This window comes from Stigmatopora nigra, chromosome 19 (genome assembly GCF_051989575.1).
Source record: "Stigmatopora nigra isolate UIUO_SnigA chromosome 19, RoL_Snig_1.1, whole genome shotgun sequence".
Classification (NCBI taxonomy): domain Eukaryota; kingdom Metazoa; phylum Chordata; class Actinopteri; order Syngnathiformes; family Syngnathidae; genus Stigmatopora; species Stigmatopora nigra.
In genome coordinates, this window is record NC_135526.1 from 6,219,153 (window position 1) to 6,232,770 (window position 13,618).

At 43.1% G+C, this 13,618-nt stretch overlaps 2 protein-coding genes across 3 annotated transcripts; one reads left to right on the forward strand and one right to left on the reverse strand.

Annotated features, from left to right (window-relative positions):
• Positions 1-3,411: 3,411 nt before the first annotated feature.
• macroh2a1 (macroH2A.1 histone) lies at positions 3,412-10,298 on the reverse strand. Of its 2 annotated transcripts, none has more exons than XM_077740693.1 (10): positions 10,175-10,298; positions 9,376-9,586; positions 8,257-8,453; positions 8,050-8,156; positions 7,391-7,585; positions 7,203-7,310; positions 5,993-6,083; positions 5,075-5,164; positions 4,824-4,998; positions 3,412-4,256 (listed from the first exon to the last, which is right to left on the reverse strand). In XM_077740693.1, exons 3-10 carry the CDS (start codon positions 8,426-8,428, stop codon positions 4,091-4,093), a joined length of 1,104 nt encoding a protein of 367 aa, XP_077596819.1. In that variant the 5' UTR covers positions 8,429-8,453; positions 9,376-9,586; positions 10,175-10,298; the 3' UTR covers positions 3,412-4,090. The 2 variants fall into 2 exon arrangements, with proteins under 2 accessions (XP_077596819.1, XP_077596818.1); XM_077740692.1 differs by lacking the exon at positions 5,993-6,083 and adding an exon at positions 6,456-6,555.
• A 38-nt stretch (positions 10,299-10,336) lies between these two features.
• faxdc2 (fatty acid hydroxylase domain containing 2) lies at positions 10,337-13,597 on the forward strand. Its single transcript, XM_077740089.1, has 9 exons — positions 10,337-10,418; positions 10,970-11,045; positions 11,257-11,351; positions 11,451-11,554; positions 11,836-11,957; positions 12,535-12,740; positions 12,807-12,912; positions 12,982-13,148; positions 13,212-13,597. Exons 2-9 carry the CDS (start codon positions 11,016-11,018, stop codon positions 13,366-13,368), a joined length of 987 nt encoding a protein of 328 aa, XP_077596215.1. The 5' UTR covers positions 10,337-10,418; positions 10,970-11,015; the 3' UTR covers positions 13,369-13,597.
• The last annotated feature ends 21 nt before the right edge of the window (positions 13,598-13,618 follow it).

A 13,618-nucleotide genomic window follows, 5' to 3' on the forward strand; every position in this document is an offset into this window, starting at 1 on the left:
GTGTAAATGCACCATAATAAGATGAATTATTTGCGGCTGTAGCTCGTACAACTTTCGCCCCCGACAATGACATCATCAATTGTTCTTGCGCGCCGCCTTCCCGAAAATAGACAATCCGTCGCGATTATTTTTGTCTATGAAAAGCCAAAGGCTTGAGTTTTGTTTCCATGGCGATGGATGTCCAATGCAACTGGATGCGAGGACCTGGCAGAAATGGAATAAATTCAATGTTTATCTTCATCAATAGCGACCGTTGATGTTCTGCTTAGCTTGGAGGAAGACCATGACCCACGGGACTAATGTTGTGTCAGGGGTCCAGCTGGGGCCCCTCACTGGAGACGGCGGATTGTCAGGGGAAAACAGCTGGAGACGCCCCGGGGCCACACATTCCGGAACATTCCCATCAAAAGATCAGCTTTGAAATGTTGAGAAATTGTTAAGAATGGTATAAACTTGCAAGCACCTTTAGGGCAAAAACTGAACTAAACTGAAAGCCCCCCACTGACATTCAAATTAATGTGATGATGAACATAGGCTGAACTCCAACTTGTTGTGTGGGCCGTATTGAGGCTTTCTGACTCCCATTAGCATCACAGGTGCTCCTCTTTAGCGCAGTCCACCGTGATGTGCACACAAATCAACACGCGTGCTTAGTTTCTACATCACTTTGACAAGTTCTCCTTGCTCAGCACCTTTCGGAGCGGCGTTCAAATATGGAGGTGACGTCGTCGGGTCAGCCGGCGTTCCTTGGCGCAATGTTGTCGGACGGGAAAAGCGCGCCTTGACTCCGCTCGGCTTGGCTTAGCGCTGACTTCAGCGTGTGCGCCGAGCACAAGCAAATTGCTCATTTCCCGCCTGGGCGACGAACGGCGGCCTTTCCCACCACGGAACGGCGCCCCCGCAAACTCAGGCCGTGAAGCGTCTGCTCGTTAAGCGAGCGCGGCCTAGGAGATGGCCGTGACGGGAATGGGCGGGCGGGCGACGGCAAGCGGCTGACAAATGTCTAGCGATACATGTGGTAATGGTTAGCATGCTAATGCCGCCCTCCTCTTCTCCCTTCATCATCTTCATCATCGTCACCATGGCGGGGCCAACCTTGCGGAAAGTTTCATCCAAGTGAAAAACAAGCAGCGATGGTCATGTATGGTGACAGGTCGCAGTGGTGCACCGCAAGGATGGCTCCCCCTCCCCCCTTCACTTCATCATCATCATCATCATTGTTGTCGTGATCGTCATCATCATAATCATCATCTTCATCATCATCTTCATCATCATCTTCATCATCTTCATAATATTCATCATCATCATCACGGTCACCATCATCATTGCCATCATCATTGTCATCAGCATCGTCATCATTGTCATCAGCCTCAGCATCAGCACCAACATCATCCATCATCCTCATTGTCATCAGCATCATCATCCCACTTCTCTTCCTCATCCTCCTTCTCCCTCCTTTTTAGCATCAACACCTTCCTTGTCATGATCCCTTTCTTGATCATCATTCTCATCTTCCTTTTCATCATCCTTTCCATCTTACTCTTCAATATCCTCCTCATCTTCCCTTTTATCATCATCATCCATTATCATGGTCATCTTCCTAGCCATCACCAACTTCAACCTACTCCTCTTCATCATTATCCTCATCTTTGCTCTTCTCTTTAATGTTTGTTCATCATCTTCATTTTCGTACCCCTCCCCCCTTTAACACCAGGACATGAACATTTTCATTAGCCTTCATCCTCCTCTCATCTTTCCCAAATCCTGACTCCATCAACGCCATCCCCATCTTCCTCTCTCCACCAGCATCCCCAATCTCATCTTCCTCTTCATCCTCCTGCCTGCCTGCATGGATGCCTCCCGTTCCTCACCGTTCGCGCCTTTTTTTTCCCCGGCATTTTCATCCTCCCCCTCATTATTTTGCCGCTTTCCCGTCTCCCCTCCCCGGGGCCACTCTTGTTTATGATGCTTGTTAGGACTTTTTGTTTGAGGAACTTTTTGATCTTGGCTGTCTTCTTCCTCTTCATCATCCTCATCATCATCATCTTGTACATCGTTTTAATCTTCTTCCTCTTTGCCGACGCCCGCAGCCACGCAGCTGCGCATCGGGTGACCTCTGACCCGTGGTTGGCTGATCAACATCATCCTCCAGAGCTGGGGCAGCTGTGCCAGCCGAGGAGTGCGCGTGCACACGCACTCGGGAGAGTAGGCCAATCCCACGGGAGACGCAACAACCTCCATTTTATGTTTCCTTAGTACTATGATGTTAGGCTAATTAGACAGTGGGAGTTCAAACCAGATTGTGTCACACTCAATAAACATTGACTAACGGTGCACTAGGGCCCCCAATGGTCGGTTTCTAGTCATTACAACCGTTAAAGCTTAAAAAACAAACAAATAAAAAAAACATCAGCACCAACCACAAGGCACATTCAATTTTAATTAATGTAATGATTAGACTATTTATGTAAAGCCAATAGGTTTTTTATGTTTTCAATTTAAAAAGAATAAGTAGCATCATTATTTTTGATAACTTATATCTTTTGTTTAAGAGATGGGAAGCATGCAATGACTAATATCCATGAATAAAACATCTCAATAAATGCACATATGTGACTTAACTCTTACCTTATTTTTAACTTTTGTACTCACTCAAATGACTTTTCTGTTGAATGTGACGCTTGAGGTGATCTGGCGTCCATTTCGTCCATCTTTTTCTATCAGAAAACTCGCTTACAAACTTGAGATTTGCTCTGCATGTTTATGCAGAGCATAGTTTCACCACTTGTGTGGTTAATTGCACATACTCCAACAGCCATTCCAACTTAAAAGATACAAAAAGCATAGTTATTTTTTACATTGAGTTGGAGAATCGACGAAAAGCATTGGCATTGTCAATACTTAACTTGTACATATGGAAGTAAACATCCTATCAATGCCATTATTGGCTGGTAGCGTAGTTGCATCGTATCCTGGGATTGGCTGGACACACCTGTTACTCACTGAATTGCACATCAAAATGATACCAAAATGGTTATAGTACTACAACATTACTTCAAATTGGGAACAAAGGGTTCAAATTGGGGGAAAACGGGTCAAATTTGGAAAAAAAAAAGGGTTCGAATGATTAAAAAAATAAATAGAAATAGACAAAAAGAGGAACAGCATAGCTCTTCAATATTTGCCTTTTTATTATCTGAGTGTATACAGACTATTGTGTGTGTGTGTGTGTGTGTGTGTATGTGAGTAGTGAGCAAATATTAATTCTTTAAAAAGCATGTTTCCTCTCTATAATTATAAGAAAGTCAAAAATTCTTTGAACTTTTTCCAACCAAAACAAATACTAAATGAGGTGAGGATAACATTGTGTGTCGCTTAGCAGCCACAACCGTTATACTTAAGTCATCCTGAATTTTTCTTGTAGTTTTTTTTTGTACGGCTAACACACAAACACACACACACAGAAATAACAATGTGGCCAACATTGGCATCCAAATAAAAAGTGCCTTTTTTTTAAGATGTGCAAATTAAAAACACAAGAAAACCCGCTATGTTACTTCGAACTAGAATTTTTCCACAAATACTCCATCTAATAACATCGATGAAAAAAAACCAACCCAAAAACTCAATTCACTTTTGTCTTTAAATGGCCATAACGATGATTGTAACAAGGCAAGGTGAGATTAATTAACCATTTTTTTTTGTAACGGGGCGAAACCGCGGGAGCACAAAACACGATACACGACAAAAATCGACGGAAAAAAAGCGACGCGTCAAAACACGAGAACACTACCGAGGTGTAAGCTCGGTAAAAGAGCGTATTTTGTTGTTGTTGTTGTTGTTTTTGTTTGTTTTTTTGAAACTATCAATACTGCTGTTAACATGCATATACCCGTTTCTTTTTTTTCTTTACAGAAAATTAAACCCTCTTTTATTCGCCACTGTTAGCATGAAAAGGTCAGCTCAGTGTACGACTAGATGTGGAAAAGCCATTTTTTAGGAAAACTAAAAAGCAAGTTATAGGTAAGAATACAAACGTAATGCAAAAAACAAGTTCCCGGCCGTTTAGAAAGATTTACTGCGGCGGCTTCTAACTTCCCTCCAGTTTGGCCATTTCCTGCACGTAGATGCCGATGCTCTCGCTGTCAAACAGCACGAAGAAAACCGTCTTGATGCTGGACGACATGGTGCCTACAAAGTAGCTAGAGATGGCCTTCAGGATAACCTGGGCTGCCGTCTGCTTGGGAAAGCCATTCCTGGGACACAAAACAATGGTTTAGCCAAAGAAAAATGGACATGTTTGTTCAGATATGACTTTTGTGGACGGGTTTTTTTTCACTGAGATTTTTGGGTCTACTCATGACAGACACATGTTTCAGGTTGCTTAGAAAAATGAGCTTTCCAAAACATAAAAATAAAAATTCCAAGCTGACTCAGTTTGTTGGTGTATCATATTCAAAGCTTGGGATTTTTTTTTTTTACTGGATGCATTCACGATAGACATTGTTGCCAAGTTTCTTGTTCTGAAGCAGAAGTGGCTTTTGATGAGCCATAAGACAACAACCAATTGCAAGATTTTAATCTTTTCAAGCATGCCATCTTGAAACTGTTTTGTTTTGTGGCTCCGCCCGCTTGAGATATCTTTGCCATGTTTTGTGTTGCTAAGATACAAAGTTTCCTTCCATGTTTTACTTTAGGAAATCAAATTCCTGCTTCTACATTTGACCTGCAGAAAGTGTCTAGTTGCCTAGTTAGCTTTTCCAAGACTTCGAGTCCATTCGGATGAACTTCCAATAAGCAGATTGGCTGAGTTTTGCTCTCACCTTCCACTCCCGATGGACGGGAAGGCCACTGACTTGAGTTTCTTCTCGTCGGCCAGGGCCAGGCAATTCTTCACCGTCTTTTCCAGCATCTCCTCGCACTTGTCCGAGCCCCACGCCGGACTGTTACAGTGGATGACATACTTGGCGGGAAGGCCAAAGCCGGCAGTCAACACCGCTGTGGGATGAAATCAAATAAAAAATGAGTGAGTCCAGTTAAGGCAGTGGTTGAGTCGGTCGGAGGAGCCGCTAACCTCCCGCCACGTCCAGTGGCCCATTCTTCTTCTTCATCTCCAATACCGCTTCGGTCAATTCCTTACCGCCCTTCTTTTCCAGGGCAGAACCTGCGAAGAAAGGGTCGGTGATGGAAAAACGTGAAGAGGGTTGGCGGGACGATGCCTCTCTCTAAATCTGAGAACCGTCTTGGATGTTGTCAGTAAAACTCTGAATGTGTGGTGGTCAAGAGTTAGAGAGAGGCATCCTGGAAGGACGTGGTTGTGATGTGGCGACAACACATTCAAAATTGGGCAAGCGACAGAGAGGAAAAGCCAGCCAATTTGCCGTCATCATTGTGATGGATGGACTTTCAACTACAAGCTCAATGCTGTGTTTACATTGTTTGTGTGCCAATGCTGAAACCGTAAATATGCTGGCAAAGAGGCAAGGTAAAAAAAAAAAAACATGCATGAGGTGGATGAATCCAAAGTAGTAGTAAAGTGGAAATTGGCGCTTTATTAACTCAATCACTGCCTTTGACAGTTGGGACTGTCTTTATCATTTGTCTCCTAGAGGTTGGCCGAATAGTGCTTGATAAATTACTTGATTGAATGGAAATTATGCCAAACATTGGATTTTTTTTTAATTGGGGTGCTAGAATTTTAATCTGAATTTGGATAACAGGGTAAAGCCAGCCTAAGAGCCAATACAAGAATAAAAAAATGTTAGTATTCATAGTAGCCATTGTTTTTTTGATTTGTCGTAACAAATAGTGACATGCATAATAATGACTTGCTATTTTGTAGTTACAAAAAAAGCCAATTGTTTTCTCTTGTATTGGCAATAATAAGGCGGGGCAAGAGTGGAAATCATTTCAATTAGCGGCAAAACAAAGAGCGAGCAGCAGCAGCAGAAGCAGCTTTCCTTTCCTTAGCAAGGCTAGCCGGTTCCTTTACCTACTTCACCGCCCGTATAGAGGGCCGAGTTGGTCGGGTGAACGACCGCGTCGCTCTCCACGACGGAAATGTCGGCTTGGACAACTTGCAACTACGGATGAATCACAAACAACACCACGGTCAAACCACACGCCACGACGGGATGGTCACGTGATGGGAAATGAGAGAGCAGCGCTCTGGTCTCGTTTGGTCAGAAAGCAAAACGGCTTGAATTTTGCCAATTACAAAATTGAACTGGGAGCATGAGTGTGTGTTTTTTTGTTTGTTTCATGGATTTCTGACAAAGCGAGGCGTGCTACTTTGGTGATATCGGCAGGCGGTGGAATTCCTGTCGGGCAGAGAGTTGGGGTGCGGGGGGGACATGAGCGGAGGGATGGCTTTGATGGGGCAACTTTCAAGGCCCCGGTGGCTGGGCAAGGCTGGGGACGGGGCTGGGAGCTCGGCTGGGGGCGCGGCATCTCACCTAGGTCATCTTTTAGCTCAAGATCGGCGTTGGTGGGGTTGATGACCCCCTCCACGTCAAAGCCAGCCAAGTTGCTGACCTCGCTGTGGATGAGGTTGAGCTGGTGGGTTTGGGAAGGGGGGGAGGGGGTCAATGGGTTGGGTGGGACATGCCGAGGAAGAGCGACAAGGAAGGAAGCATAGCCGTTAAAAGCAAGAGTGAGTGACACTACCTGAGCCTCCCCGGGACATCTTGACTTTTTGTGAGTGAAATGGCCAAATGCTACCAAATGCTGGGGTTGTTGTTATTCTCAATGGTTTTGAGTCAAATGATTGAATTGACAGCAATGCCAAATCCAAGTTTTTCAAATAGAAAAAGTCAAGGTGTTTTTTCAACTGCAATTGATTTTTTTGTTATTTTTTAGGCTCAGGCAACATTCTGTCAAGACATAAGATTAGTATTAAACCCAGATGCGGCAAATCAACAATAATTACGTTAGAAAAGATTGAGATTTTTTCCTCACAAAAGGCAAAGAAAAAAAATGGCGTGAGCAGAATTCATGCCAAAAATAACCCCAAGATACATGATTAGACATTAGTATGTTTTCTGGTTTAAAAAAATGTCCTAACTATCCAAAACAATCTACTAAAAAGACTAAAAAGCTGTCAGTTGTATTTGCACTTAGTATAAAATAAAAATGAAGACATCCAATTTAAAATTCACATAGAGCACAAGCTGCCATAGTGCGCGAGGGTGCTGGAGACTGACTTTTTGACCCAGGAAGAGGCTCTTAGTGGAGAGCACGGTGAAGCTGTCCGCCGGCGAGCCCTCGGTGGTGCTGTCGGCCGACGCCGTCTTGCTGGCCTCGCCCGCTTTCTGCAAAAGGGTGGCCGACGTGACCCCGGTAGGACGGAGGAGGCGGTGCCCCACGTCGACCGACGCCCACAATCTCCTACCTTGGCTTTGCCCGCCGCGCCTTTTTTGCCGCCAGTCTTCTTGGCGACCGGCTTTTTGACCGGCTTGGCTTTCTTCTCCGGGGCGGGCGAGAGGGGCGTCTCCAGCTTGCCTTTGGCGCCCCGCTTCTTGGCCAGGAGCTCGGGGTGAATGTTGGGCAGGACGCCGCCCGCCGCGATGGTCACGCCTTTGAGGAGCTGGTGCCAGAGAGAAACCCAGTTTATGACAACGACATTGGTGTCACAATTGGCCGCCATTGCGCCAGACCGTGTCGCCGTGGTTGCCAATATTGTAGCGAAATGTTAATGAGCGTAAAATGAAGGGACTTGGAATGGTGCCCAGTGGCATGCGAGTGCCAAAATGTATTCATTCCTTTTAATAAAAGACTATCATTTCAGTAGTTTTTATTTTTCAAGGTTTATTTACATATTCATATTCCCTTTCCATTTCTACTTTTATTCATTATGATTTGGATGAATGTATTTATCTAAATATCTTTTTTAAATCCTATTTGATGACGCACACAAACCTAAATAATTGCATTTTAATGGCGTAAAGTAATGCCAATGGAATAAAAAGACCCAAAAGTATTGGGACACATGCAAAACATGGAAGTTGATTCAGGTGGATTTTGAAAACCAACGTGACGGATATTACGTACCTGGTTGAGTTCTTCGTCGTTGGCAATGGCGAGCAGGATGTGTCGTGGCGTGACGCGACCCTTCTTGTTGTCTCGGGCCGCATTGCCCGCCAATTCCAGAATCTCAGCTGCATTGGAGGAGAAGGAGGAAAGCTGTCAGCTGATGGTGGCGCTTCTCCGTCCATAAAAAAAAGCTTATAATGCACGGACGGTTTAGGAGGGTCTCACCCGTCAGGTACTCCAGAACGGCCGCCAGGTAGACCGGCGCGCCCACTCCGATGCGGTACTTGGGCAGGCCACGCTTGATGTAGCGCAGCATGCGACCCACCGGGAAGATGACGCCCGCCTTGGTGGAGCGTGACGTCTTGGTCAGCTTCTTCTTGCCTCCTCGGCTCGACATGGTGCACAACGGCCCGCTGTTAGACCTGAAACAAAGAACATGTATCGTGTCATTAGCTCATAGAGTCGTGCTCATGTCATGAATACATTTGGGGTTTTGACCTGTCAGCATTTATCAATCAAGCCGTTTTTTCCTAAATGTTGAGAGACTTGTGTTTTTTTTGTAGTGCAAAATAGACATTTGATTTATTTATTTATGATGCTTTAAATCTGTTTACAATTGTATAATGACCATAAAAGCATTCAATTTAATTCTGTTGAGACCTCCAGTCAAAATGGATAGGACGTTTATCACTGTCAAAGGCACTGACTGAAACATAATAGTACATAGTTGACTGCCAACCCTCCCTGTTCAACCCGAATGGACGTCACTCAATGCGTTACGTAGTGATACTGGCTATGTCATCTTTACAGTCACTCCCTATGGAATAGTAATATGTCATTATCATGCCACCATTGATATTCATTAGCTGTGTTGACGCAGTAATTAGCCAATATTCAAATCAAGCCCAAATGTCAACCGCTTAACCATCATCCGAACTAAAATGCAGATATCTGTTCTTGAAATGAGACAATATGCCATAACGAGAGAATAACATGTCATTTGGGCTCATAATGTGGATGTTACGGCACATGCGAGGCGGCTATTAAAGCCAATGATCCGCGTTGTATTCGGTGGCTCCATTTTGCACCGGGCAACACAAATCCAACGTCAAAATAAGGTTAGGACGCCGCGATTTTGAGCGTAAAAAAAGACGGCGATCTCCCCTTCCGAACCGGGTTCGGACAAGAAACGTTTCCGCAACATGTCACTCGGCAGCCCTGTCTAGTCGGCCCGCCTTCCCGTTGAAGAGCTCGCCACCTCGGCCTTCGTGGAGCTCTCCCTCGGTTAAAATAAGAATCATAATACTGAGGAAATCGACACGGTGCGGACGAAGGTGTACTTACGTGGACTAAAAAAGCCGTGACAATGTCGTCAAATGTCTCCCGGGGACTGAGATCGGATGTTCGGTTGGGTTTACGCTCGCTCGCTGTTGCTGTGGCTCGCTCCGTCGACTCCCACAATCCACAGCGAGAGGAGCGGAGAGCTGCTGGCCGCCCAACGACGCCACTCAGCGGGGAGCAACCAGCTCGACCCGCCCGGTGTCACGGATGGCTTCTGTGAACCATAAATGTGACCCCAAAACACCATCAATACACTTAAAAAAATATGTCAGATGACAGTTTATGTAAATTGTTGGATTTTTCCCTACATTTTATTAACAACATTTAGAAAAATGTAAATATTTCTAGACACCCCCGCCCCCCTCAATAAAATTGCTCCGGGAAGTTAAATTAGGGAATTTGTAAAATATTAGAAGGGGTCCTTTTGAATGATGACATTTGAAATTGATAAGGCGTTTATCGTCATCTCTGAGAGACAAATACATATATTTTTTAAATGGCTGTAAGCAACATTAACAACTCGGCTGCCTTTGACAACAGTAGACGTCCAATTAATTTGAACTGGAAGGATATATTTGTATATTTATATATATCAACTCCACCTACTTTTTAAAAAAAATGTTTGTTACCAGAATCGTGAAATGTACTTAATTAAAAAGTCTATTTTTAAGCCTCAATTCTACACAACACCAGTTTCAATACATATCTGCACAGTAGAAATTGTTATATATACTCAATATACTAAGGTAATGATATTGTCACAGAGAAAAAATGTTATACATATATATCTACATATACATACCAGTCATATTCACCAACCCAAAAACAACTATAATAAAACACGTTATATTTGTCTGTATAGCTGATTTTCCTCTAACTCATGTCAAAAAACAACCATGAGACAAGCGCACTAATCTTGCGGGTACAGTTCTGGTCATCTGACAGGCAACAATCCAATCAGAGTGTCGTTTTTCAGTAACCAAGGCGGCTTAAAGGCAGCAGCGCGCCTGGTTAGACGCACAACAGCACTGACGCAGTCTGCGCAGGTGAGTGACCAAAACATTTGTTTGCCTATTTGTTTTACTATTAACTTGCAAAAACATCCATTTGTGCTTGTAATGGTGTTCAATCCTCAGAATCTATCCATAAAAATGAATTAAATATCATTTAAAGATGAATTCCAAAAACTGTGGTTTTATATATAGTTTACATTCATAGATGGTGGTATATTGACTTTTGGTTATGATTGTATGAATTCATATCTGAATATTGTGGAATTAAATTAATCTCTGTCATCAACCTTTATGGAGCCAAATTCGTGTCAATCTTTATGTCTTTCATAAATCACTTGTCATCTTTTGAATGAAGCAATATAGACTGTACTATAAGGGAGAATTGTTTAGAATATATCAGTGTCATAAAGTAGGAAATACTGTAGTAATAGCATTATGGTGATGGATCTTACCCAGTTATACGCACAGAACTGTCATATACATGTAGTATTATGATCTTTAAAGATCAGTGGAATTAATGAGAAGCACATATGTACTATCTGCAGTCAAGCCTAAATGTATTTGTTGTACTTCTTGTTTTGTAGGACTGTCATATCTACTTTGACTGCTTTATAGTCATTGTTTACAAACATGAGGTTGTTACAGACAAACCAAAGTCAGGTAGGTGAGAACTTTTTTTCCACACGTGAACTATTGTATAAGTCTTTGCTTCTTGTGGATGGGCAGGTTTGTTGGGTTTCATTGAGAGTCAAGAACACATCCTTTTACAGTAGAAATAAATCTCTCATTTATCAAGGATGTCAGGTTCAAGTTTGAAAGATTTAACTTTTCAACACTTGTTTTTGTTGCTTTTGTTGTTATCTTACTGCAGGCCTTAGGTGGCTTGTGGGATTCCGTGAAGAAAGCCGCAGTTGTTATCGGTTCTGGAATATTATTCTTGGCTGCTTTTGGGAACTCCCTGACATGGTGAATAAGGCTTTTTAAATGCCAGCTATGCCAATAAATAAATAAAACATCTGGAAAAATATATTTAGATTGTGTTTTTTTGTTCAAAACACCCTCCAGGCATCTTCAGAAGTTCTGGGGAGCTTCAGGAGACTTTTGGCAGAACTTGTGGACCAAACTTTACGTGATGTTTGAGGGCCACGACCAAGCTTTATTCTACATGGGTACATGGCATTATGATAGCTTGCATATTTTGATCAGCTCTTATCATTGGGTTATAAGAGTTATAACACACTAGGTTCTTTATAGCATTCATAAAGTGATTATTCCTTGGATGAGTGACAGTCAATTGAAAATAAACATGCAGCTGTAGTACATGCACTTTTTAAAGTAATATGTTATTGACTGAAATTGATTCAGAAGACTTGTTGCCAGGCAGAATTCAAAGGTAAATACACTCCGTACAAAGTTATTTTGCTTTAAATATGCAATATTTTGTCCACAGGTACAATGTTGGTTCCCACGATTGTTTTTTGGGGTTTCAACGGTCTGCTGCTTTTGGTGGACACCACCGGGAAGCCGTCCTTCATCACCCGCTATCGCATTCAAGCAGACAAGAACAACCCGGTAGGCGTCCAACATATTTGCTTTTTCTAAAAAAATATTATGCAAGAGTCCTGCTGTTATCAGCACGTATGAGTTTTGGGTCAGTTTCAGTCAGGCGCTCGATTTTTTTTTAAATGAGTTACTGGTTGTTGTTTTTTTAAAAACTATTTTTATATAGTTATATATCCTTAGATATATATTAGTGTGTGTCAAAGTCCTTCTACTGGGGCGTGTTTAATAAAGTGTTGTGGGCCATAACGCAGTCCAGTTCCAGATCTAGATAACAAGCTGATAACGGCTTTGGATATTCAGCTAAAACCGTTATCAAAATACTGATTGCGCTCTATTTATTTTTCATATTTACACAGTGAATGGCGAAAACAATGTCTTTCATCACGGAAGCAGACTTTACTATTAAAAGTGTTTTTTTTCCCTTGTAGTACAAACTCACCTACTGTAAGCCATTAAATTCAACTAAAAAAAAGTCTAACACATGACAAACACATTTTGAAAGTATGTCATCTAATCAGTTTAAGTGTTCCTAAATCCTGTATGAAATGCTTAAAGAATTTTAAAAAAACATCTTACCTTTGCATAGGTGGACCCTGAAAAACTTCGCCAAGCTCTTAAGACAGTAACCTTCAACCAGCTGTTCATCTCCGCACCCACTGTGGTAGTCGCCTACCACCTTAATCTCTGGAGGTCAAACCCGTGCGGCCCCGAGCTTCCAACCTTCCAATGGGCCTTGGCCGAGCTGGCGTTCTTCTCCATCTTGGAGGAAGTGATGTTTTACTACTCACACAGGTAAACACCACCAACACCACCATCAAGTCACAGTCCGCTTACCCAAAAATCATTCTGGCCTCCAAGACTCTTCCACCAGCCCAGCCTGTACAAGCACTTCCACAAACAGCACCACGAGTGGACAGCTCCCATCGGCCTGGTCGCCACCTACGCCCACCCGTTGGAACATATGGTAGAAGCACATTTTTTTACCATCCAGAAGAGAAAAGCAGCAACAATTACATCAATTTCCTACCTTTAGTTCTCCAATCTGCTACCGGTGGTGATGGGTCCATTCCTACTGGCCTCGCATGTGACCAGCACGTCCCTGTGGTACTGCATGGCGCTGGTCAGCACCACCATCTCGCACTGCGGGTACCACCTGCCCTTTCTGCCTTCACCAGAGTTCCATGATTTTCACCACTTAAGGTGAGTTGGCGCATAATAAGGAAATGGCAAAAAAAATGTTGGTTATATTTGGTTGGCTTACAGGTTCAACCAATGTTTTGGTGTATTCGGCGTGCTGGACCGCCTACACGGCACGGACGCCAAGTTCCGGGAGACTCGGCAGTACGAGCGCCACTTGTTGCTGACCGGATTGACCCCACTCACCGAAAGCATCCCGGACCCCCCGAAAAAGAACCATTGATGATCAATGTTCCGCTTTTGGGGGGTTTAAATTCTAGTTCTCAAACGTAATCAGATTTTACCTTTTTTTTAGGCACCTGATTGAATTTTTGCACTGATTGTTCCCATTGACTGTGAATGTGTAAATGTATAATTATGAAATGTTTTATGTTCTGTCAGTTCAATTTCCACTGCTGCTTTTGTGTTTGGAATCCCAAACAAAATACCAAATAAAATATTTGACCCTTAAATGTTGTGGAAAAATAACTCAT